Genomic DNA, 23098 nt, shown 5'->3' with positions numbered 1-23098 from the left:
CATATTAACAAGCTACAGGCTCTTCAGCAGGAAGTTCTTCAGGCTGGGAAGGAGATATCGTCAGAGGACATGGCCATCACGTTGCTGTCACATTTGCCCTCTTCGTACTCAGCATTTTACACGTCTTTGATTACCAGTGGTAGGCTCAGCACCATCACGTGGGAGGAGCTTGTGCCCATGGTCCTGGACTAGGAGGAACGATTCACGAACCCTCCTCAGGGTGGAGGTTCGGAGGCCTTAACTGGCCAACGGTCGAAAGGCCGTAACACGGGCAAAGGGAAGGCTTCATCGGAGAAGTCTTCTGAGAAGAAGTCTTCTGAGAAGAAGTCCGACGCTGATCGCGAGAAACTGAAGGCAAAGGGGACCTGTAATGATTGTGGCGAGAAAGGCCACTACTGGAGACAGTGTCCCAAGCGGAAGACCGAGAAGGGTGAAGATTCCTCGGCAGTAATCATGAAGACTCCGGCTTTTGTACACCTGGAGGTGATGGACACCGATGTTTCATTTTCTTCAGGCAAGGAGGAGATTGGATGACTCTCCGCAACGGATACTCGGGAGTGGATTCTCGATAGTGGTGCTTCCAGGCACATGACTCCTTCCCGTTCCGGTTTACAGGATCTCTGCAGGCTTTCTGGTCATATTCTTACTGGTGATACATCACTATCCCAGTTCACAGTGAGGGCAGGATGGAGATAGTTCTCGATGGCAGAGGGGGGAAGCATTCCTCCCAGGTGTTGTATGTTCCGGCACTTGGTTTTCATCTGTTGTCAGTGCATCAGGTTTGCAAGACTGGCGTACGGGTGGAGTTTGATGAGCATTTTGTTGCTCTCCGGGACAAAGCAACAAGCCAAGTGGTTTGGGAAGGCAGAGTGGAGAATGGAGTTTACAAGCTTTCAGCACTCTCTCCCCCAGGTCCTCAGGTTTGTGATGAGTGGCAGTCTGGTAATGGCCACTTAAGTGTGGATACACTGCAGGTGCGGGCTTTCCGAGACCAGGTGGTGGATAGCTTGCCAGTAGATGGCAGCAGTTGGCAGGAACCTTCTAGTACTGATGTTGGTAGTTCTTGTGTTCGTCAGTTAGAGGAAGCTGAACAGGTCACTTATGCTCTTATGTCTCGTAGTATTCGGGACAAAGAACCTCCAGTAGTTGAGGATGTGCTTTCCACGGGGACCTTTCGGAAAGCCAGGCAGGTGGCAGGTGCTTACTTGCAGAAGGAGGTGGTTTCTCCAGGCTTTGTGGTTCTGGATTCAGAGGGGGTGGTTGACAGGTTTCAGAAGGCCTTGCGTGGTCTTCATCAGGTTTCCAGGACTTGCTTGTGCACCGTAACAGGTGTTGATCCTTGTGAGCAGTGTGATGCCTTTTTGACTCATAAGCTGTATGGTTCATGGATCTGGTTGATGGACACCAGTTTGGACGAGAGCTTCCTGATGAGGCAGTTGAGCTCATGGTTGCAGATGTTCTTTGGGAGGCAGGATTGCGTTTCCTGTGGTTTCTGCGGCATGCGAAGGATCATGGACTCTTGTACACGAGGGGGATTGATTGATGGAGTCCGACTCCACGGTTGGAGTGACTCAATTTGGGGAGGAGATCCGGACACGAGGAGATCTACTTCAGGCCCAGGAGCAGGTTTTTGTAGTAGTAAGAGACAGTCATCTTTTGCCTTGTCGAGCACAGAGGCAGAGTACCGGGCTGCTTGTGATGCTGCTTGTGAGGTGGTGAGGATGCAGAGGTTGCATTGCAGGTTTGGGCTTCCACTCGAGGAACCCATGGTCATCCAAAGGCACTTTGTTCGTGAACAGATCGTTGCTGATGACATCTTGTTAGAGTTTTGTTCGACGGAGGACAGTACGGTGGACCTCTTCACGAAGTCGCTCTCTCAGGATTTGCTCAGGCGGCACCCCAGCTCCCTGTTGTTGGTTTCATAGCCAGGAGCTGAGAGGGGGTGTTAGAAGTCATCTCCTGTCTAGATTTATACACCAGGGCCTTTGTTGTGGGTGTGCCCGCCCTTATCAGGTGTTTTATCATTTCTCCTCACTTCCCGCATTTTCCCCCTATTTTTTTCATTTTTTTGTGGCTTGGGAGGCAGCCCTGAGTTGGCAGGAGGATCCATTTGCTGGCCGACTACATCAGATGTGTGTACTGGAGCTGGCCGACTGTACTTGATGCAATCGTGGACCCTCAGAGCTGGCCGACTGTAGATGCAGTCGTGGAGCCTTTTTCAGCAGGCCGACTGCACGTGGGGGCATATAAATAGACCCCCACCCCCATACCACTCATTGTATCATACCCGGGATCTTCTTGTGTATATGAGAGCAGAGTTACACGCCTACATCTCTCTCTCTCTTGTGCTATTTTTCTGCATGCGTTTTTTGCTCTTGTGTTCCCAGATCTGGTCATCATCTCCGCTGCGTATTCTGACATAAAATTCTATATTAGGGTAAAATCGCGCGCAGATTCCAAATTTGGGCTCAGATTTTGAAGATTCTAAGTAGAAATGACTCAAATAATAAAATCATTGATTTTTATACCATAAAAACTCATAAATTTATCTATTACATGGACATTTCTTTATTAGTGAAGATGGGTATGTTACATCCTTCCCCTCCTAAAGAAATCGAGATGTCCTCATCTCGTCATGAATTGGGGATAATCCTTTAAGAGTGTAGCTTCATCTTCCCAAGTTGCATCCTCTTCAGGGTAATCTTTCCACTGTACTAGATGTTCTACAAGAGTTCTATTTTGGAGTTGCCTTTCCCTAGAGTCTATGATGCTACTGGGCTGTAATTCAAGGACTCCTTGAGTAGGGATTACAACTTGTTCATCATCAAGAATATGATCGAGACTGGGTACATAAGGTTTTAACAAACTTACATGAAATACATTGTGGACTTTGATATGGGCTGGAGTTGGAGTTTATAGGCACTTTTACCTAGACACTTGATAACTGTATAGGGACCACAATACCTAGGGCTGAGCTTCTTATATTTCCCAAGTGATAGAGAACTTCGTTTGGGTCGCACTCGTAGAAGAACTTTGTCCCCTTCCTTGAAGATCCTTTCAGACCTCTTGGTGTCAGCATAATGCTTTTGTCGATCTTGGGCAGCTTTAATATCCTTTTGGATTGCCTTGGTTTGTTCCTCCATCTCTTCGAGCATTTTCCTGGATGCCTCAACTCTTATGGTCGGATCAGAGAAATTTAGAGGAGACAAGCATTCTTGCCCATAGAGTGCTTTAAATGGTGACATTCCTATCCTCTGATGATAAGATGCATTGGGCAAATTCTACCAGAGGAAGGTATTGAATCCACCTTCTTGGTTCCTGTCCACAATATGCTCTAAGAATGTCTTCAATTACTTGATTGACTCTCTCAGTCTGGCCATCGGTCTCTGGATGATAAGCTGTGCTAAAGCAAAGTTGAGTTCCCAGGGCTTGAAATAAGGACTGCCAGAACTTTGAAGTGAAGTCAGAATCCCGGTCACTTACTATCCTTTTTGGGAGACCATGAAGTTTGAGGACTTCCTTGATGAATATTCGAGCAACATCAGAAGCTTTGAAGGTCTTCTTTGCTGGTATAAGGTGAGCTACTTTGGTAAGTAAGTCCACTACTATCAGAATGGAGTCATATCCTCCTTGAACAGCGGGGAGACTTGTGACAAAATCCATACTAATGCACTCCCGCTTCATTTGGGGAATATCCAAGGATTGAAGTTTCCCAGGCATCTTGATCCTTTCAGCTTTGATCCTTTGGCATGAGAGACATTGCTTCAAGTATCGAAGGACATCATTTTTCAAGCCTGCCCAATGAAAGCTCCTTCTTATGGCATTTAATGTTTTTGCATAGCCTTGGTGTCCCGCAGTAGGACTATCATGAGCTTCATGGAGGATTAGTTTCTTTAAAGCAGGATCCTTAGGGATACATAGCCTGTGATTGAAGTTGAGGCTTCCTTCATGAGTGGAGTATCCCTTGATTAGATTCTTCTCTTTCTCTGAATTTCCCCCTTCTTTTACTAACTTCATCATCCTCTGATAATGTGGATCATGAGATGAGACTTCTTCCACCTTGACTAGTATGGGATTATTTGGCATTGAAATTGCACTTAAGAAAGATTTGCGGCTAAGTGCATCTGCTACCACATTATCTTTCCCAGGGCGGAATTTGATGTCGAAGTCATATTCTTGTAGAATTTCAATCCATCTCCTTTGCCGCATGTTGAGGTTAGGCTGGGTGAAGATCCACTTCAGACTTTTGTGGTCAGTTACAAGCTGAATTTGCCTCCCAAGAGATAATGTCTCCATAATTTGAGGCAATGAACAACTGCTAAGAGCTCCAAATCATGGGTGGCATAATTTGCTTCATATTGCTTCAGCTTGCGGGAAGTATAAGCGACTGGTCTTCCTTCTTGGTCTAAGACACCACCAAGTACTAGACTACTGGCATTAGTAACCACTTCAAATTCCTTGGTGAAATAAGGAAGTTTCAAGACTGGGACAGAAGTAATAATGACCTTGAGCTGATCAAAACTGTTTTGATGGATTAGCAGCCACACTATTTTGCAATCCTTCTTAAGAAGATCCATCAAAGGTGCAGCTACCAAGGCATAATCTTTGATAAAAATCCTATACCATCCGGTGATTCCCAAAAACCCATGAACTTCACGAACTAATTTAGGGGGTGGCCTCTCTAGAATATCTTTGATCTTGGCGGGGTCTACTGAAATGCCATCTTTGGAGAGGATGAATCCAAGATACTCAATTTGATGAGTAAAGAAGGTACATTTGCTCTTCTTGGCATAGAGTTTGTGTCTTCGCAACAATTGCAGAACTCTACGCACATGCTCCTCATGCTCTTCCATTGATTTGGAGTAGATTAAGATGTCATAAAAAAAAACAAGCACAAATTCATCCAAGTAAGGACGGAATATATCTTGCAATAGGCGGTTGAAGGTTGCAGGAGCATTGGTTAATCCGAATGACATTACAGTAAACTCATAGTGGCCATAACGGGTATTGAAGGCTGTCTTGGGTATATCTGCTTCCTTGACTTTGATCTGATAGTAACCAGACCTCAAATCTATTTTTGAGAAGACTTTGGTCCTGATGGGGAGAAACCTGTAATTAGGGTTTAGAGTTCATTCATGGGAGACATACACAGAGAAGCAAGGGAGAGAGAGAGAGTGAGTTGTGGGGATAAGTCAACTCATGAAAAGCATGAGTGTGTGACTCCCCTATCACACATGTATATTGCACTAGTACACATAGTGCACTTAGTACATTAAAAGTACTAAGTGTACTATGTACTATAACTTATGGACTTGTACACACTATAAGGGTGGGCATAACGCCTTTACCCCAACAACCTCCCACTTAAAGGCAAAGTGCCCTTAAGTAAAGGAAAAGAAAAATCAGCATGTACATGATAATATACAAGACCATATCAAGGCTGAAAATGGCCTCATCCAATGCCCATCAAGTGTCTGCAATGAGCAAACCGCTCCGGAGGCAAACTCTTCGTCAACAGATCAGCCGGGTTGTCATCCGTGTGAATCTTAACAAGCTGAATTTGCTTGTTCTCTATCACCTCTCTGATGAAGTGATACTTCACATCCACATGCTTCGTCTTTGCATGAAAGACAGGGTTCTTTGCCAACTGGATGGCACTCTGACTGTCACAATGCAACAATGGAGTATCCCCTGTATAACCCAAATCAACCACTAACCGAGATAGCCATAATGCCTCCTTGCAAGCCTCTGTGGCTGCAATATACTCGGCCTCTGTAGTAGATAAGGCTGTGCACTTCTGCATCCTGGATATCCATGACACAGCACCTCCTGTGAATGTAAAGACATAACCGGTAGTAGACTTCCGGTTATCTGGATGACCGGCATAATCCGAATCCGTGTAACCATGCACTAATGCATCCTGTTTGCCAAAGCAAATGCACAAATCCTGTGTGCCCTTCAGGTATCTCATGACACCTTTCACTGCTTCCCAATGCTTCTTGCCAGGGTTGGCCATGTATCTAGAAACCACTCCCACTGCAAATGCAATGTCCGGCCTAGTAGCAACCATGGCATACATGAGACTGCCACAAGCTGAAGCATACGGAATCTTGGCCATATCAGCCCTGTCTCTATCTGACTGTGGGCTGTCCATAGCACTGAGTTTCACATATGGAGGTAAAGGAGTACTAGTCTTCTTCCCCCCGTCCATATTGAACCTCTGCAAGACTTTGCCAATGTATTCCTTCTGAGACAAATACAACACATGCTGATTTCTGTCCCGAAGTATCCGCATACCCAAGATGTGATTTGCATCACCCAAATCCTTCATATCAAAGGTTTGATGCAGCCTCTGCTTCAAGGCATCTATCTCTTTACGAGATTTCCCGGCAATCAACATATCATCAACATACAAAATGAGAATCAAGAGACTGCCATCCAAAGCTTTCTTGGTGTACAAGCAGTGATCTATGTCACTTCTCCTGAATTTTTGAGTTTTCATGAATGTATCAAATTTATGATACCATTCTCTTGGTGCCTGTTTGAGCCCATAAAGACTCTTTTTCAGCTTGCATACAAGCTTCTCCTTTCCACTCACTGCATAACCCTCTGGCTGCTGCATATATATCTCCTCATGGAGATCACCGTGAAGAAAAGCAGTCTTCACATCCATCTGAATCAAGTCCAGATCATCATGCGCAACCAAAGCCAACACAGCTCTAAGTGTGGTCATTTTGACCACTGGAGAGAAGATCTCATCAAAGTCCACACCATATTCCTGCTTGAAGCCCTTAGCCACTAACCTGGCTTTGTATCTTGGCTTTGCATCTGATGCAACTTTGAGCCTGTATACCCACTTGCATGGCAAAACCTTCTTGCCTGCAGGCAAAGACACCAATTTCCATGTTCCATTTTTATGCAGAGAATCCATCTCTGACTTCATGGCACGCTCCCATAGAGCCTTGTCTGCCCTCTGTAAAGCCTCTTTGTAACATGAGGGCTCCCCACAGTCAGTAAGCATCAAATAGTCAACCCCTGGAACAAACCTGTCAGGGACTCTGGAGGGTCTAGTGGACCTCCGTACCCAATGACCATCATTTGCAGGTTGCTGTCCAGCCTGCATATCACCCATTGGTGGCTCCTGTTCCATGCCATAAGGCTGAAAAATCATGCCCGGTATATCCTCCAACTGTGGTATATCCATAGGGATATCTTCTGCCATATCTGGCTGTCCATTTGGACCATTTTCAGCACCATTTAAGGGCTGGTTTTCCTGCTGTAATGGCTGATTTACAGCCCTTTGTTGTTGTCCATGATGTCCATCATCATCAAAGATGACTCTGCCAGGCTCCTGTTGCCTTGCAGGCTCCTTATACATGCATGTTTCATCAAAAATGACATCATTGCTGCGTATGATCTTTCTATTCATGGGATCCCAAAGTCTATACCCCATTTCACCTCTGTCACCATATCCTAGGAATATGCATTTGTGAGACTTGGGATCAAGTTTGGTGCGCATTTCCCTGCGTATGTGCACGTACGCAACGCAACCAAACACTCTCAAGTGCTTGTATGACGGAGGCTTTCCTGTCCATACTTCTTCTGGCACTTTCCCACCAAGCCTCGTGTTAGGTGACCTGTTTATAAGGTGAACGGCTGTCATAACAGCTTCAGCCCAAAAACCATGAGGTAATGCAGCATGTGACAACATAGAACGGACCTTCTCCTGTATGGTCCTGTTCATCCTCTCTGCTGTCCCGTTTTGTGGAGGATCATAAGGAGTAGAGAGCTCCCTCTTGATGCCTTTAGCATCACAAAAGTCCTGAAACTGTTTGGACGTATACTCTCCACCATTGTCGGAACGCAAAGCCTTCAGTGTTTTGCCAGTTTGATTCTCAACATGAGCAACAAACTTCTGAAACACTGAGAATGTATCACTCTTCAAACGAAGAGGATAAACCCACACCTTGCGTGTGGCATCATCAATGAAAGACACAAAATATTTTGCCCCTCCCAAAGAAAGCTGAGGCATCTCACATACATCTGTATGCACAAGCTCTAACTGAGCATCTTTCTGTCCAAGAGCTTTCTTGTGGGGGCACTGTAGTTGCCTACCATATATACAATGCTCACAAAACTGAAAACTTGAAAACTTTAGAGAAGGCAAGTAACCCAAACGAGACAATTGCTCCATTCCCTTGACACTCATGTGTCCCAACCGGCTATGCCACATAGAGATTTCCGGCAGCTCGGTTGCATTTACATTTGCATGGTGACAAACACCTGCATGCATGAAATAAAGAGTGTCCACCTTAGAGCCTCTGGCAACAACCAGTGAGTCCTTACTAATCTTCCACTTTCCACTACCAAATGTGGTAACATAATCAGCATCATCAAGCTGTCCAGTAGAAAGCAGATTCTTCTTGATCTCAGGCACATGCCTGACATCATGGAGCATAAGCTGTGAGCCATCTGAAAATACAAGCCTCACATCACCTCTGCCAAGAATTTTGCATGCATGGTTATCACCCAAATAAACCACTCCTTCATTGCCAGCAGTGTACCTGACAAACAAGTCTCTGCAACCTGTGACATGAAAGGAGGCACTTGAATCAATGATCCATGAGTGCATACCATGACCACCTGTAAGAAGTGAATGGGCATCAAGTGAAGACGTAAAGAGGACCTCATCCTCACTGCCACCTGCATGTGACACATTGATTTCTTCAATCTTGACTCCACTTTTGCCCTTCGGCTTTACATCTTTGGCTTCATCCTTGTCTTTGTCTTTGCCTTTTCCCTTTTCTTTCTGATCATTTTTCCATTTGTAGCATTGTTTTTTGATGTGTCCCTTCTTGCCACAATAATGGCATTCCAAATCCTTTTTGGAGCGAGACTTGCTCCTTCCCCTTTCTTGGCTTTTCCCCCTTTGCTGGGATCTCCCACGTGCATTCATTGCATTGGACTTTCCCACAGAGTTGTTTTTCCTGTTCATCTCTTCTTGAAGAAGAGCACCCTCAACATCTGCATATGACAGCATAGCATGCGAATTGCTAGTGGCTGTCCTGAATGTGTCCCAACTCTCTGGCAAAGTGCATAACAAAAAGGTGGCTTTGAACTCATCGTCCATTGCCAACTTTTGATTGATGACCTGGCTGACAATACCATTAAACTCATTGAGATGGGCTGTCATAGATGCCCCTTCCTTCATCTGAAGGCCTATGAGTTTCTTCAACCAATACACTTTGCTTGAGGCACTTTGTTGGGCATACAAGTCCTGCAATCTCTGCCACATTCCCCAAGCTGTCTTCTCTTCACGAATGCTGAAAAGTAATGAGTCTGACACAGACAACATGATAGTAGATCTTGCCAGCTTGGCTGCTGGGCAATGGGGCAGCCCACGCTGATGGCTGGGCAGCAGTTGAGCCAGCCCACGCCTACTGGCTGGGCAGAGACCAGAAAAAATACAGGCAGCTCCAAGAGAGATTCAGCAGGCGACCAGCTCCAAGAGAGATTCAGCAGGCAGGAGCCATCAAGGAGAAGAGGGAGGGACCAAAGCTCTGATACCAGTTGATGGGGAGAAACCTGTAATTAGGGTTTAGAGTTCATTCATGGGAGACATACACAGAGAAGCAAGGGAGAGAGAGAGAGTGAGTTGTGGGGATAAGTCAACTCATGAAAAGCATGAGTGTGTGACTCCCCTATCACACATGTATATTGCACTAGTACACATAGTGCACTTAGTACATTAAAAGTACTAAGTGTACTATGTACTATAACTTATGGACTTGTACACACTATAAGGGTGGGCATAACGCCTTTACCCCAACAGGTCCCATGAAGCCTGTCAAGAAGTTCGTCGATGCGAGGGATAGGATACTTATTCTTGACAGTGACTTGATTTAGTCCTCGATAATCTATGCAGAGGCGGAGAGTTACGTCCTTCTTTTTTTGGAAAAGAACAGGTGTCCCCCAAGGAGAGCTACTGGGGCGTACGAATCCTTGCTCAATGAGTTGGGAAAGTTTAGGGTTTAGGGTTTAGGGTTTAGGGTTTAGGGTTTAGGGTTTAGGGTCCGAAGAGTCTGCTACTGCATTGCCTGCTTCTTTCTTTTTCTCTTTTGCAATCCTTTTCCTACATTCACTGATGTAGTGTCCAGGCTTATGGCAGTAGTGACATTTGCTCTTCTTTTTGGGCTTGTTTGCATCCCCTTTGTCAAACTTTTCACCACTAGAAGAGGGCTGTCCATGACCAGCCTTGCTAGACTGTTGTCCCCCATGCTTAAAGCTCTTTGCTTTACCCTTATCCTTGGCTGTAAATGCCTTTTCTCCACCACGGTTGCTCGATATGTTTGCTCTTCCTGCAAGAGTAAACCAACGAGCTCTTCAAAAGTGACGGGATCACCACCTCCTCTCATCGAGAGGTTGAGAGAGGTGTGAAAGCCCAAGTAGGAAGGCGGTAAAGAATGAAGAGTGTTGGTGACCATCTGTCTGTCTGGGATAACCTCATCAATGTTGAGCAATTGTTCCTGCAAATCTTTCACTTTGGTGAGATGATCTGCCATAGAGTCACCCTCATCCATTGAAAGAAGATCCAATTGCCTCTTCAAGTAGGCAACTCTTGCCTCGTTGCGTACCTGATACATTGCTTCCAATGTGTCCCATGCAAGCTTCGATGTCTTGCATGAACGAATGTGCGGAATAATAGTCCTTTTCACTGAAAGGGCTATCAATGACATGGCCTGTGCATCTCTAGAGTCCCATCTTTTCTGCTCTTGTGTGGGAGCAGGATCTACATCAGGAGCTCTTTGAGCACCTCCCCTTTGAGGTGTGGACCTCCCCTTTGAGGTGTGGCTGGCTGAATGGTATGTGGGCGTGTGTCATCACCACACACGATGCCCCAAAGCCCTTTGGCTACCAGCAAATTACGGATCATGAAACTCCAGAGGGAGTAGTTAGATCCATCCAGCTTGTCCTCCTAGGTGAGCACACCAAATACATCTGTAGCATTCTGTGCCATGTCAACAAAGTATAACTGCAAGCAAACCAAGCACCAATGTGCACTGCCAGGCAACCAAATGTCATGTGCAAATGTATGCCTGCAAACCAAAGCAAGTGTAAACCTGCACCAAATTGTCCAATTACACACAATGTGTATACATACGCGACAAATCGCAGCTGTAATGCCCAATTACATGCTCCAATCAGAAAATCCCCAATTTTTATGCACTCCAATCGCTGCAATGTGCATCTAATTGGCCAATTTTCACAAAAGCCCCAAATTTCTGCAAATGTAAGAGTTCCAATTTGCTGATTTTGACCTCAATTTTGAAAACCCCCAAATTTCTGCAAATGAAAGAGGTTCAATTGGCTGATTTTGACCTCAATTTCGAAAACCCCCAAATTGCAGGCAAAGCAAAATGCCCAATTTTTTTCAATTTGTCTTGAAATTGATAAATCCCCCAAATTTCTTGACTCCTGTACCACCTGCAAATTCAAATCTTCCTGGCAAACCCCCAAAATTTGTTGAATCTGCCTGCAAACCTTATTTTGTTTACTGAAACAAAGGTACCTGGGCAGCAATGTTGCACAGCCGGGGAGACGTTGCAGGTGGAGACTCAACAATGAGAAGGACACGAATATGGAGGCTGTTGCATGTAGCTGGCAGCAAGGTGGAGGCTGTGGAGGGGGAGTTGTTGTTGTAGGGAGTCGAACAAGTGGGAGGTGTGCAAGCAGTCGAATGTTGGGTAGTCGAGCTGGTGGCGGGCAGGCGAGCAAGCGGAAGCGGCAGCCGTGGGCCAGCACGGGGAGCGAGCAGATGTAACTGGAGTCGTCGGTGTAGTGGGCTAGCGCGAATGGCCTGAAACGGGCGACTTCGACGGAGGCCGAACGGGAGCAGAGCGCCGATGTGCTGGGCGCTGCTGGGCACGGTGGTGTTGGGCGAGCGAGTTGGCGAACGGCGACGGCCTGAACGGAGCGGAACGTCGACGGAGGTGTATATGGTGGCCGGAGCAGAAACGTCGAGCACTGGGGAAACGCCGGTGCCTGGGGACGACGTTGGTCGGAACAGCGAGCGCTGACGGAAACGCCAGACGTGAGCAGACGGCGACTGGAACGGAGAGGCGTGGACGGAAGTGGTCGGCCGGAACAGAATGGCAGGTCGAGACGACGCTGGCCGGCGGGTGCTGTGACGGAGCGGAGGGGGGCCTGGGCGGCGGCAGGAGCAGGCGCCGGCTGGAGTTGCAGAACCGCCCGCGAGCTGGTGGGCGGAGGTGGTGGGCTCCCCACTAGTGCCGCCCGTCTCTGGCGGCCGGATGGCTGAGCTCCCACGGACGGAAACACAGCGGCGACGGAATCTGACGGACGGAAAAACACAGGCGACGGAATTTGGCAGCCTGTGGACGGAATTTCACAGAAATTTTTCCAGCAGCAGTTTTCCAAGGCTAGCTCCCAGCTCCCAGCTCTGATACCAAATGTTGGGTGTTGGACTCACACACTCACACACACAAACCTGCACATTAGGGTTAGGTGCAGGGTAGAGAAGCTCACACACAGAAATGAGAGAGAGAGAGAGAGCCAAAAGTGTGGTATCCACAAAATGCAAGTCAACCCTTGCATGTGTGCCACATCCATATAATATAGAAGTACAAAATATTATATGTTAGAGTGTCCTTTCACACTTGATGTCCAAGGGGAAAAACCACATGGGAAAAAGTGCCCTTGGTTAAGCCCTGTTCACACATAGCACTACCATAAGTGAGCATATGCGGACAATTGTAAAAACAATTTTAAGATTACAAGATTCATACTTGCACAACACTTATTTTGGAGAGTAAAACATTGAAAGCATTTTATTTCCAAATATTTACAAGGATGAGTTTTATTACAAAGATCTGAGGCTAATATAATTAGTCTTATTTGCCATCAAGGGAAATTCCTAAGCTTGACTATGACATAAGGGTAGAGCGGTCCACATAGGTGAAATATGGGGGTTCCGCTGTAGTTTCTAAGACTCTAAAAACTGATGGTAAGGGTGGTAGACTCTGGATTGGGGTAGGTCCCAACACAGCTACTCTGTCAGCAGGTAAGACTTGCATCACTTGGTCATACACCCAGCGATCCTGAGGTATGCGAAACCCATCTATAGTTACAGAGGTGTCGGTCCTGGGAGTACCGACGAACCAAAATAAACAGATCATCTTCAACTTTTCAATCCAACGAATCCACTTTAGGTCGGTGGTAAGGTTTCCAATTCGATTTGCTCGGATGAAGAAATATCTCACAAGGTTTGTTAAAACAACGTTTTTTCACAGTACAATAATGCCAAAGATAAGATTTATAAAAAAGTTTATACATGAATCAATTTTATACAAGCCAAATTGGCTCTCTTATTCTTTTCCTTTATACTGCCGATGATCTAGAATTCGGCCTTCCAGCCTCTACATGTTGGGCGAAACCCTACAGGACCATACACCTCATCGTCGGCCGCCGCTGGCGAGGACTCAAGCCGGCCTGTCGCCCTCTCAGGCTCCATCGCTCGATCCTCCCGCCCCTCAGAGGGATGTCTGCACACTAGGGTGGGCTTATTCACTGCACTAGCCTGGGCCCTCAGAATTAGGCAGCATCATAATCTCTCGCCTCAATTGGCGAACCTTATTCTCCCAATGGTATGAGGGATACCTTGGGCCATTTCCGAGCTTTGCTAACGACGCCGCCTGGAACGGTATTAGCGTCGAAGCCAGGAAAAACTTGCACTCTTTAAAGATAACAATTTCAATGCAATTTATTGAATACAGCATCACACAATTCATAACTTCATACAATTTTATGTCATTATTTTAAAAGGAAAAGATACACATTTATTAACACTAATATAGAAAAAAAACTCGTCTTTAAAAGATAACCAAACTAACCTGGCCACCATTTCCTTGAGGAGCTTGTAAAGGGAGGGTTGGAGCCGCATCGGGAGCATCTTCTCTAATCTCGTTGTTGCATGCTCCTCTTGAGGCAATATTCTAACGTTTTTGGGAAGGGGCCATCTTGGACGTCGTCTTGTAGGGCTCATTGTCGCGGTCGAAACGCTCCAATCAGATCTCAATTTTGAGATCGTTTGCTCACTGTATGAGCAAAAGATCACAGCGCATGAACCCTCTCTAAGGCAAAAACCTCTTACTAAAGTCCACGCAAATTGGGGGGGGGGAGGGAATTGTGAGATGTCCTTAACACAAAAACGTTTTGCTAAAGGGGAGAAGGGCTGAGGATTGCTGTAAGTCTCTTCACACGGGACACTGCCTCTAGCAAGAGGGAGATGGAGGAAAATTACCTTATCTGAAAAGTGGCAAATGAGGGGGTGTGGAGAGGAGTGGCTGCAAGGGGCGGTTGTACTACAGCAAGTACACTGCACAGGGACAGACGGCGGTACGGACGGCGGCACAACAGAGTATATGCTATGCAGAAATGCGTGTTGTCCATGGAGCACCCCGGGGGTTTATATAACGGTGGGGTACGGATACGGGCGCTGCGCAAAGCAAGAACGAAAGGACGGTGTACCAGCAAAGGTTGTAGATCAGTGGCTTGCATGGCTTTGTGGGAAAGGTACGGTGTTGGTTAAAAGGGAAAGGAGTGGAACGCATGTACCTTATCTGGTCTGGGACAGCATGGGTGTCCACGTAGCGGTACGTGTGGACCACACAGTGGACGGCCGTCCTTTGGTTCTTGTGCGGCTATCGTACGGGCACCCTGGTAAGTGTGTACGATCTAAATTTTGGGACGGGGTCTCCAAATTTGGGACGCCGGCCTCGATTTGCGTGCTGGACCGTCCTGAGGGGCGAATTTTTTCTCTCCGGGAGGTTCTCCTGGTCGTTGGGGTGTAGAGCGTCCGTCAATCGGACGCCTGGTCGTGCATTTATTAAGGTTTAAAGGTCGTCGCTTTTTAACTAAAAATGACTGAAATTTGCGTATAAGCTTGATCCAGTGTTCGTTTTGGATGTTGTAAAATCCTATATTAGGATAAAATCGCGCGCAGATTCCAAATTTGGACTCAGAATTTGAAGATTCTAAGTAGAAATAACTCAAATAATAAAATCATTGATTTTTATACCATAAAAACTCATAAATTTATCTATTACTGAGTAATTGGGACTCTAAGTTCACAGCTCATTTTTGGTAGGAAGTTTTCAAGAAATTGGAAACTACGTGGTTAACAAACAGGTATGCATCATTCGCGTCTATTGGATATTCTAGGTATTGGCCAGGTAGTTTGAAGCTTAGTGGACTATCACATGTCATAAATCCAAGCATTGTCCACACATCAAAGATAGCACACAAAAGTCAAAGAAACTTAAACATACATTAATATGCAGTGCACATGTAAAAATCCTCCTGTTCATAGATTGTCTTGTCGTCATGGTCGATCATGTGGTCTCATATCAAAAACCACTTCTAAGCTATCTGGCTTCCCAAGGAAAACCGCTCAGTCAATCATAACCACTCAGTCAATCATAACCACTCATCTGGGCCATTTGGTCACTATGACCGCCCGAGTGTTTATCAACACAGTCATTTGGGTCATTTGCTCTCTCGGACCGCATGACTGTCAAATAGTCATCTGGGTCATTTGGTCGCATTGATTGCTTGACTATCAAATCCTTTCATTTGGGCCATAATGACCGCCCGACTGTGAAATCCAAGGCATCTGGCACAAAGGCAGCCCAATGGGTCATCTGGCATTACTGCCACCCAAATACAAATCTCGCTCCTTGGGTCATCTGGTATGCAACTGACCCAAACTAGAGCATGTCCAATTAACCATTACATAAGCAAAATAATGATCAATTATATTCCAATATATATATACAATGAAGAGGGCTAGAGGTACATTCCCTCTCTCTTGAATCTGTCTTGTTCTCAAGACGTCTGTATGCACTTCAAATACATTTGGAACAACTGCTTCGTCATAAGCTCAAAGTATCTTTGGATAGTCTTGGAAGTACTTCTCTGGCATCCATTTTGCATCCAATGGCGAATAATTCTTGAATTTCAAGAGGAACTTTCTGACCACTCTCTGTCCTCTTTTTCTTAGAGCATGAAACACAATCTATTGGTTGCACTTGCTCAATCCCCTCTTGCCAGTTCACAGCTCTTGGCTTGCCGGTCAACTCAATTTGACTTTTTGCTTTTCTCTACTTTTTGACCAAAGCTGGTGCTTTTCCATGTGCAAACTTTATGGTCCCTATCCCCATGGCTTCTTCCAACACTCTAGTGTCCTGGCAAGGGTTCCATCATGTGAATAGTGCTAGGATGGCCAAATAGTTACAAATTCTGCTAGGTGTGAGCCTTTGAGTGCCTACCCCTTATCTAACCAAAGGTCAAATAGGAATATAACAATATATTTATTGATATTCCTACTAATGCCAATCAAATTGACCTATGCTTTTTAATCAAATGATGGTTCAGTTTTTAAACCAATATTGAGGTATTCTCACGATGTGTTCAAGGATACATTTTGTTCTACGATAAGTCCTTTGCCAAGCAGCATGAGTTCTTGAAGATTGTCATGAAGGTGGTCCCGGAGCGGTGTTTTCTTGTTTTTCCACCGATCCTACAGAGGTGATTATGTCAGAATATGCAGCGGAGATGATGACCAAATCTGGGAACACAAGAGCAAAAACGCAGGCAGAAAAAACAGCACAGAAAGAGAGAGATGTAGGCGTGTAACTCTGCTCTGATATACACAAGAAGATCCCGGGGAATGATACAAATGAGGTATGGGGGCTGAGGAGCTATATATACTCCCCTAGAGGGCAGTCGGCCAGCACTGGAAGAGGCCCACGACTGGACAAAACCCACGACTGCTGAAAAACAGCAGTCGGCCAGCATCTGGTGCCCCATGTCTGCACAGAACAAGTCGGCCAGCACTCAGACAGCCCACGACTGCTACAGATGCAGTCGGCCAGCTTCAGAGTGCTCCTGGCATCACCTGGCAGCCCTCCCAAGCCTCAGAAAAATGGGAAAAAATAGGGGAAAAATACGGAGAGTGGGGAAAAATGATAAAACACCTCATAAGGGCGGGCACACCCACAACAAAGGCCCTGGTGTTACGGTGTATAAATCTAGACAGGAGATGACTTCTAACACCCCCTCTCAGCTCCTGGCTGTGTGACCAACCACTGGGAGCTGGGGTGCCGCCTGAGCAAATCCTGAGAGCGACTTCGTGAAGAGGTCCACCGTACTGTCCTCCGTCGAACAGAACTCCAGCAAGATGTCATCAGCAACAATCTGTTCACGAACAAAGTGCCTTTGGATGACCAAGGGTTCCTCCAGTGGAAGCCCAAACCTGCAATGTAACCTCCTCCTGCTCCGTAAAACTGCTCCTGGGCCATAAGTAGATCTCCTCGTGTCCGGATCTCTTCCCCAAACCGAGTCACTCCAACCGTGGAGTCGGACTCCATCCAGCAATCCCCCTCCTGTGTACAAGAGTCCATGATCCTTCGCATGTCGCAGAAACCACAGGAAACGCAATCCTGCCTCACAAAGAGACATCTGCAACCAAGAGCTCAACTGCCTCATCAGGAAGCTCCCGTCCAATCCGGTGTCCATCAACCAGATCAATGAACTGTACAGCTTCTGAGTCACAGAGACATCACACTGCTCACAAGGATCAACACCTGTTACGGTGCACAAGCAAGTCCTGGAAACCCGATGAAACCTGTCAACCACCCCCTCTGAATCCGGAACCACAAAGCCTGGAGAAACCACCTCCTTCTGCAAGTAAACACCTGTCACCTGCCTGGCTTTCCGAAAGGTCCCCGTGGAAAGAACATCCTCAACTACTGGAAGTTCTATGTCCCGAACACGACGAGACATCAGAGCATAAGTGACCTGTTCAGCTTCCTCTGACTCACAAACACAAGAACTACCAACCTCAGTACTGGAAAGTTCCTGCCAACTGCTGCCATCTATTGGTACGCTATCCACCATCTGGTCTCGGAAAGCCTGTACCTGCAGCGTATCCACACTTGAGTAGCCATTACCACACTGCCACTCATCACAATCCTGAGGACCTGGGAGAGAGAGTGCTGAAAGCCTGTAAACTCCATTCTCCACTCCACCTTCCCAAACCACTTGGCCTGTTGCTTTGTCCCGGAGAGCAACAAAATGCTCATCAAACTCCACCCGTACGCCAGTCTTGCAAACCTGATGCACTGACAACAGATGAAAACCAAGTGCCGGAACATACAACACCTGGGAGGAATACTTCCCCCCTCTGCCATCGGGAACTATCTCCATCCTGCCCTCACTGTGAACTGGGATAGTGGACGTATCCCCAGTAAGAATATGACCAGAAAGCCTGCAGAGATCCTGTAAACCGGAACGGGAAGGAGTCATGTGCCTGGAAGCACCACTATCAAGAATCCACTCCCGAGTATCCGTTGCGGAGAGTCCTCCAATCTCCTCCCTGCCTGAAGAAAATGGAACATCGGTGTCCATCACCTCCAGGTGCACAAAAGCCGGAGTCTTCATGATTGTTGAGGAGTCTTCACTCTTCTCGGTCTTCCGCTTGGGACACTGCCTCCAGTAGTGGCCTTTCTCGCCACAATCATTACAGGTCCTCTCTGCCTTTAGTTTCTCGCGGTCAGCGTCGGACATCTTCTCAGAAGACTTCTCCGATGAAGCCTTCCCCTTGCCCGAGTTACGGCCTTTCGACCGTTGGCCAGTTAAGGCCTCCGAACCTCCACCCTGAGGAGGGTTCGTGAATCGTTCCTCCTGGTCCAAGACCATGGGCACAAGCTCCTTCCACGTGATGGTGCTGAGCCTGCCACTGGTAATCAACGACGAGTAGAATGCTGAGTACGAAGAGGGTAAATGTGACAGCAACGTTATGGCCATGTCCTCTGACGATATCTCCTTCCCAGCCTGAAGAACTTCCTACTGAAGAGCCTGCAGCTTGTTAATATGCTCCGGCATCGTCGCCGACTTTGCAGGGCTCATAACCCGCATCTGTACTTCCAAAGAAATCCTCTTCATGGGTGATACCCTGTTGTACAGAGAAGCCAAATGCTGCCATATACCTCTGGCCAGCGTCATGTGCTTTACATGATTGATTACCTGTGGTGTGCAGTTGAGGAAAATAAACGAACGGACCCTGGCGTTGACGCGATCCCACATCTGCGTCTGGGCCTCCCGGTCCTTTCGGGTTGACGGTAACTCCCCTTCCTCTACTTCCGGCCGTGGGACACCAACAACGACGAAATCGGCGAGATCGTAGGACTCCAGAACAGATTCCATCATCACCTTCCATATGCCGTAGTTGCTCCCGTCCAACTGACGGTCCACCGGGAACGTGGGGAGTGTCGGGATCTTCACATGTCTCTCGGCCATCTCAAACAGATCTGCCATAGCGGGGATGTACTCTGAAAAGGGTGGGTGGGTGGGAACAAAGAAGAACTGATACCTGCAAGTGGCTGTCCAGCAAATCAGCCCGCCTTCCTCTTGCTTCTCCTCTTCCCGATCAGCCCAAAACAGTCCACCAATCAGCCACGAAACAGCCCCCTCTTGCTCACACAAATCCCAAGACCTATCTAGAGCCTAGGCTCTGATACCATGTCAGAATATGCAGCGGAGATGATGACCAAATCTGTGAACACAAGAGCAAAAACGCAGGCAGAAAAAACAGCACAGAAAGAGAGAGATGTAGGCGTGTAACTCTGCTCCGATATACACAAGAAGATCCCGGGGAATGATACAAATGAGGTATGGGGGCTGAGGAGCTATATATACTCCCCTAGAGGGCAGTCGGCCAGCACTGGAAGAGGCCCACGACTGGACAAAACCCACGACTGCTGAAAAACAGCAGTCGGCCAGCATCTGGTGCCCCATGTCTGCACAGAACAAGTCGGCCAGCACTCAGACAGCCCACGACTGCTACAGATGCAGTCGGCCAGCTTCAGAGTGCTCCTGGCATCACCTGGCAGCCCTCCCAAGCCTCAGAAAAATGGGAAAAAATAGGGGAAAAATACGGAGAGTGGGGAAAAATGATAAAACACCTCATAAGGGCGGGCACACCCACAACAAAGGCCCTGGTGTTACGGTGTATAAATCTAGACAGGAGATGACTTCTAACAGATTACTCTAAATCAAGAATTTGACACTGTTAATCATTTTTTTTTTGGAAAAATGATCCTTCTATTAGTTAATGAGAAGACGCCATAAGGCTACAAAGCCCACCTCACAAGGAGGGATAATACATACAGTGAACACCGGAGCTCCACCCCCGTGGCTGGCCGCTCTCTGGGGGGGGGGGCTACCTAGTAGTACATGCGGGAGGTGAGAAGAGCCAAACTGGAGGCCTGTAGTGCCAAGTGACATCCTCGCCCCTCGCGGTGAGGAAAGGGCCAGGCTGCCAAGTGCGGAGGAACGCCTTGCGGCGACACTGTTAATCATTTAGACAACAAGTCATAAAATTATTTATACACAAGCACTAAGTCTCAGTTTTGCAAGTGGAGCCCGCTCCCCCCTTGGGCCCTCACCCATTCTCTCTCACCTTTGTGGAGTATTTACTTCACTGAAATGATAACAAAAGTCCAACGCAAAAGGTTGGCTGAAATCTGTAAAAAGATACCCTGCTGTGCTCTCTTGTACAATATTAGGCCAGCCACCGGCAATGGAATAATAAATCCATTTTTTTTCTCCAAGTGTGCAAAATCCATCTCCCAATCCTAATGCAATGATGGCTAATCCTTTTTTCATTCTGGCTTAACTAGTAAACTGAAGAAGTCCCTCCATTTCTCTCGGCCTTGGGACTGGTCTAGGCTGAAATTGTGTTGTCTACAAGGGCTGCACTGGGGCTGAGTATCTTTTGGAGGGGGAATGCCGTTTGTTTATGGAATGCATTATGCGACCCTCCCGACACCCCCCCCCCCCCCCCCCTCCAAAAGAAGAAAAAAAAAACAACGAAACCACCCTTTCCTCTTGTTTTGCCTGATTTTTCTGGCTTCCCTTAAGGCCGAGTGCATAATTTGGGAAGCTGGAGGGCCTAAAGCATTAATTAATTGGTAAAGATGAAAGTACCAAAAAGGGCTTTAACCTTTGGAGTCACTCGACCTGTGCGCTTTTATTGATTATCACCAACTCTCACCTCATCACACATATTTGGCAGTAGTGTGGCACATGCATCCATGATGAAGATGATGCATGATGGAGCAAAGGGGTTGACATTGTTTAACCTGGGTGAATTCGCCGAGGTCCCATTTCTTGTTTTTTTGTGGACACATACTTGCATTGTTGACCTGGTCTTCTTCATCTTTGTTCTAAAGCGGCTCTTCTTTTTCTTGTTCCACTTGCAACTGGGACCCACAAACCTCCTGTTCCTCCTACTTAAATTTCTCGTGCAAAATTGGGCCTTCTAAACTGTAACCTTCTTGGGAATGGGTCTCACATCTTTTGCAAGTTGGTCTTGTCTTTCCTCCTCCATAAACTGTTCCAACATTTGCAAAAGTTGTTTCTGGCTCTCCATTTTCGCTATCAAATTCATTTGTGTCATCGCATCTGTGATTCACTTAAGTCTAAGAAGGTGCAGCCCTGCAGCCCCTATGATTGCTGTCCGAATGGGAAAGAGAGCAGCCTTAGAAGTGCATAAGGTGCAAGTGGACGGGTGGGCTAGAACTAGATGGGCAGAGTAAACCAAGCCTAATTATGAGCCTGATGTAAGGAGCCATGATGGCCTTGTAGTGCACTATGGGCTGGGTTGTTTTATGTTGGTTGTACACTCCCAAGGGAATGTAAATATTTTGATTCTTCACTGCACTTCTTTTCTGATGCAAAATGGCTCTAATGCAGGTGTGCTTCCACGATATTTCAGTTCCGAGTGGTCGTTTGCTCAATATCGATTGCCTGAAGATGTGAGAACACTGGTTGCATTTGGACCCGACAAGACTACAGTAACCATTGTTGGACTTGACGGAAGGTACTTTTCTGTCAAAACGGGTGTTATTGGGGCATTTTTTGGAGCCATTTTGATGCCTTTAGTGTTTGGTTTTTGCAACTCCAGCTTCTACAGGTGTGCCTTTGATCCTGTTCATGGAGGCGAGATGCAGCAACAGGAGTTTGCTAGATTTTTGAGATCGGATAGTGAGGTGATGGTTTGATGGGTTGCTTTATGCATAGCAGCCTTTGCACAAATGAGAATTGAATGTTACCTAATTGGGTGGGTGTTTCTCGTATGATAACTGGCCATAGAAAAAGCAGTCTACTACTTCGAAAGCTGGAATCTAAGTGAGACTCATACCATTTACATGCAGGGGAGAGTTTTATTTAAGACAGATGGGCCTTCTCTTCTTCTTTGAATTCTTCTTTTTGGGCTAGACAGCAAGATTCTTTCTTTTTGCAATTTCTGTTAAACACGATTGCTGTTTTTACAGAATTACTCCGCGAGGGGCTGTATCTCAATCAAGTCTCTACATTAGTGTACAAGCCCTCAACCTTATAAGCACAGTTCCTATCTTCCAACTTTTATGTCTTAGCCCTTGCTCCACTTGCACTACACACTCATAATGTATATTAATCATACTATTTCTTCTTTGATTATTGGCTTCTGATTTTCCAACAGCTCATTTTGAAAATGTTTGCCTATGGTATTCTCTAGGTTCAAGAATTAACTCTACACGTGATTTATGCATGTATGTGCACATGCATGCCCTTGCAATTGTGCGCATACTTGCGCAGCTATGCCTCTTGTGCTTGTGTTTGTGTTTGTGTTTGTGTCAATTATATTAACAAGTAGCTGACCCGTGCTTTGTACGATCAGGCTATATAACAAAAACTAGTTTCCCAAGCGTGAACCCAAACGTGACCCAAGCTTGAAAAATTATACCTTCATTTCAAATTTCAAAAATGTAAAGCACTTGTATATGTAGCCTACCTAGGCAGTCCAATATAGCCTTGTATGCATCGTAGTGGCTGCCCAAGGCTGGTTCAAAAAAAAAAAGGTGAAGACAATCCATTTAAAAGGACTCTAAGAATGTCAAATCTTCAAAGGATGATGTCAAAAAACTTAGGTGGCGAAGTATGTATTTTTTGGGGTGTCAAAATAGCAAAGAGTCAC

The 23098-nt window shown here is 46.4% G+C and overlaps 1 protein-coding gene across 1 annotated transcript in view; it reads left to right on the top strand.

The window, feature by feature from the left end:
* Positions 1 to 22575, top strand: part of LOC147605462 (autophagy-related protein 18d-like) — a 29683-nt gene extending 7108 nt beyond the window's left edge. The window contains exons 3-4 of the mRNA XM_086793164.1: positions 21835 to 21961; positions 22046 to 22575. Coding sequence (XP_086649290.1) covers positions 21835 to 21961; positions 22046 to 22142 — 224 coding nt within the window. The 3' untranslated portion in view covers positions 22143 to 22575. The remainder of the gene's footprint in view (positions 1 to 21834; positions 21962 to 22045) is intronic.
* The last annotated feature ends 523 nt before the right edge of the window (positions 22576 to 23098 follow it).

Source organism: Cibotium barometz, chromosome 59 (genome assembly GCF_041138505.1).
Source record: "Cibotium barometz isolate CiBa-2024 chromosome 59, ASM4113850v1, whole genome shotgun sequence".
Taxonomy (NCBI): Eukaryota; Viridiplantae; Streptophyta; class Polypodiopsida; order Cyatheales; family Cibotiaceae; genus Cibotium; species Cibotium barometz.
Note: the sequence above shows the minus strand (reverse complement) of the source record. Positions and strands in the feature narration are given on the sequence as shown.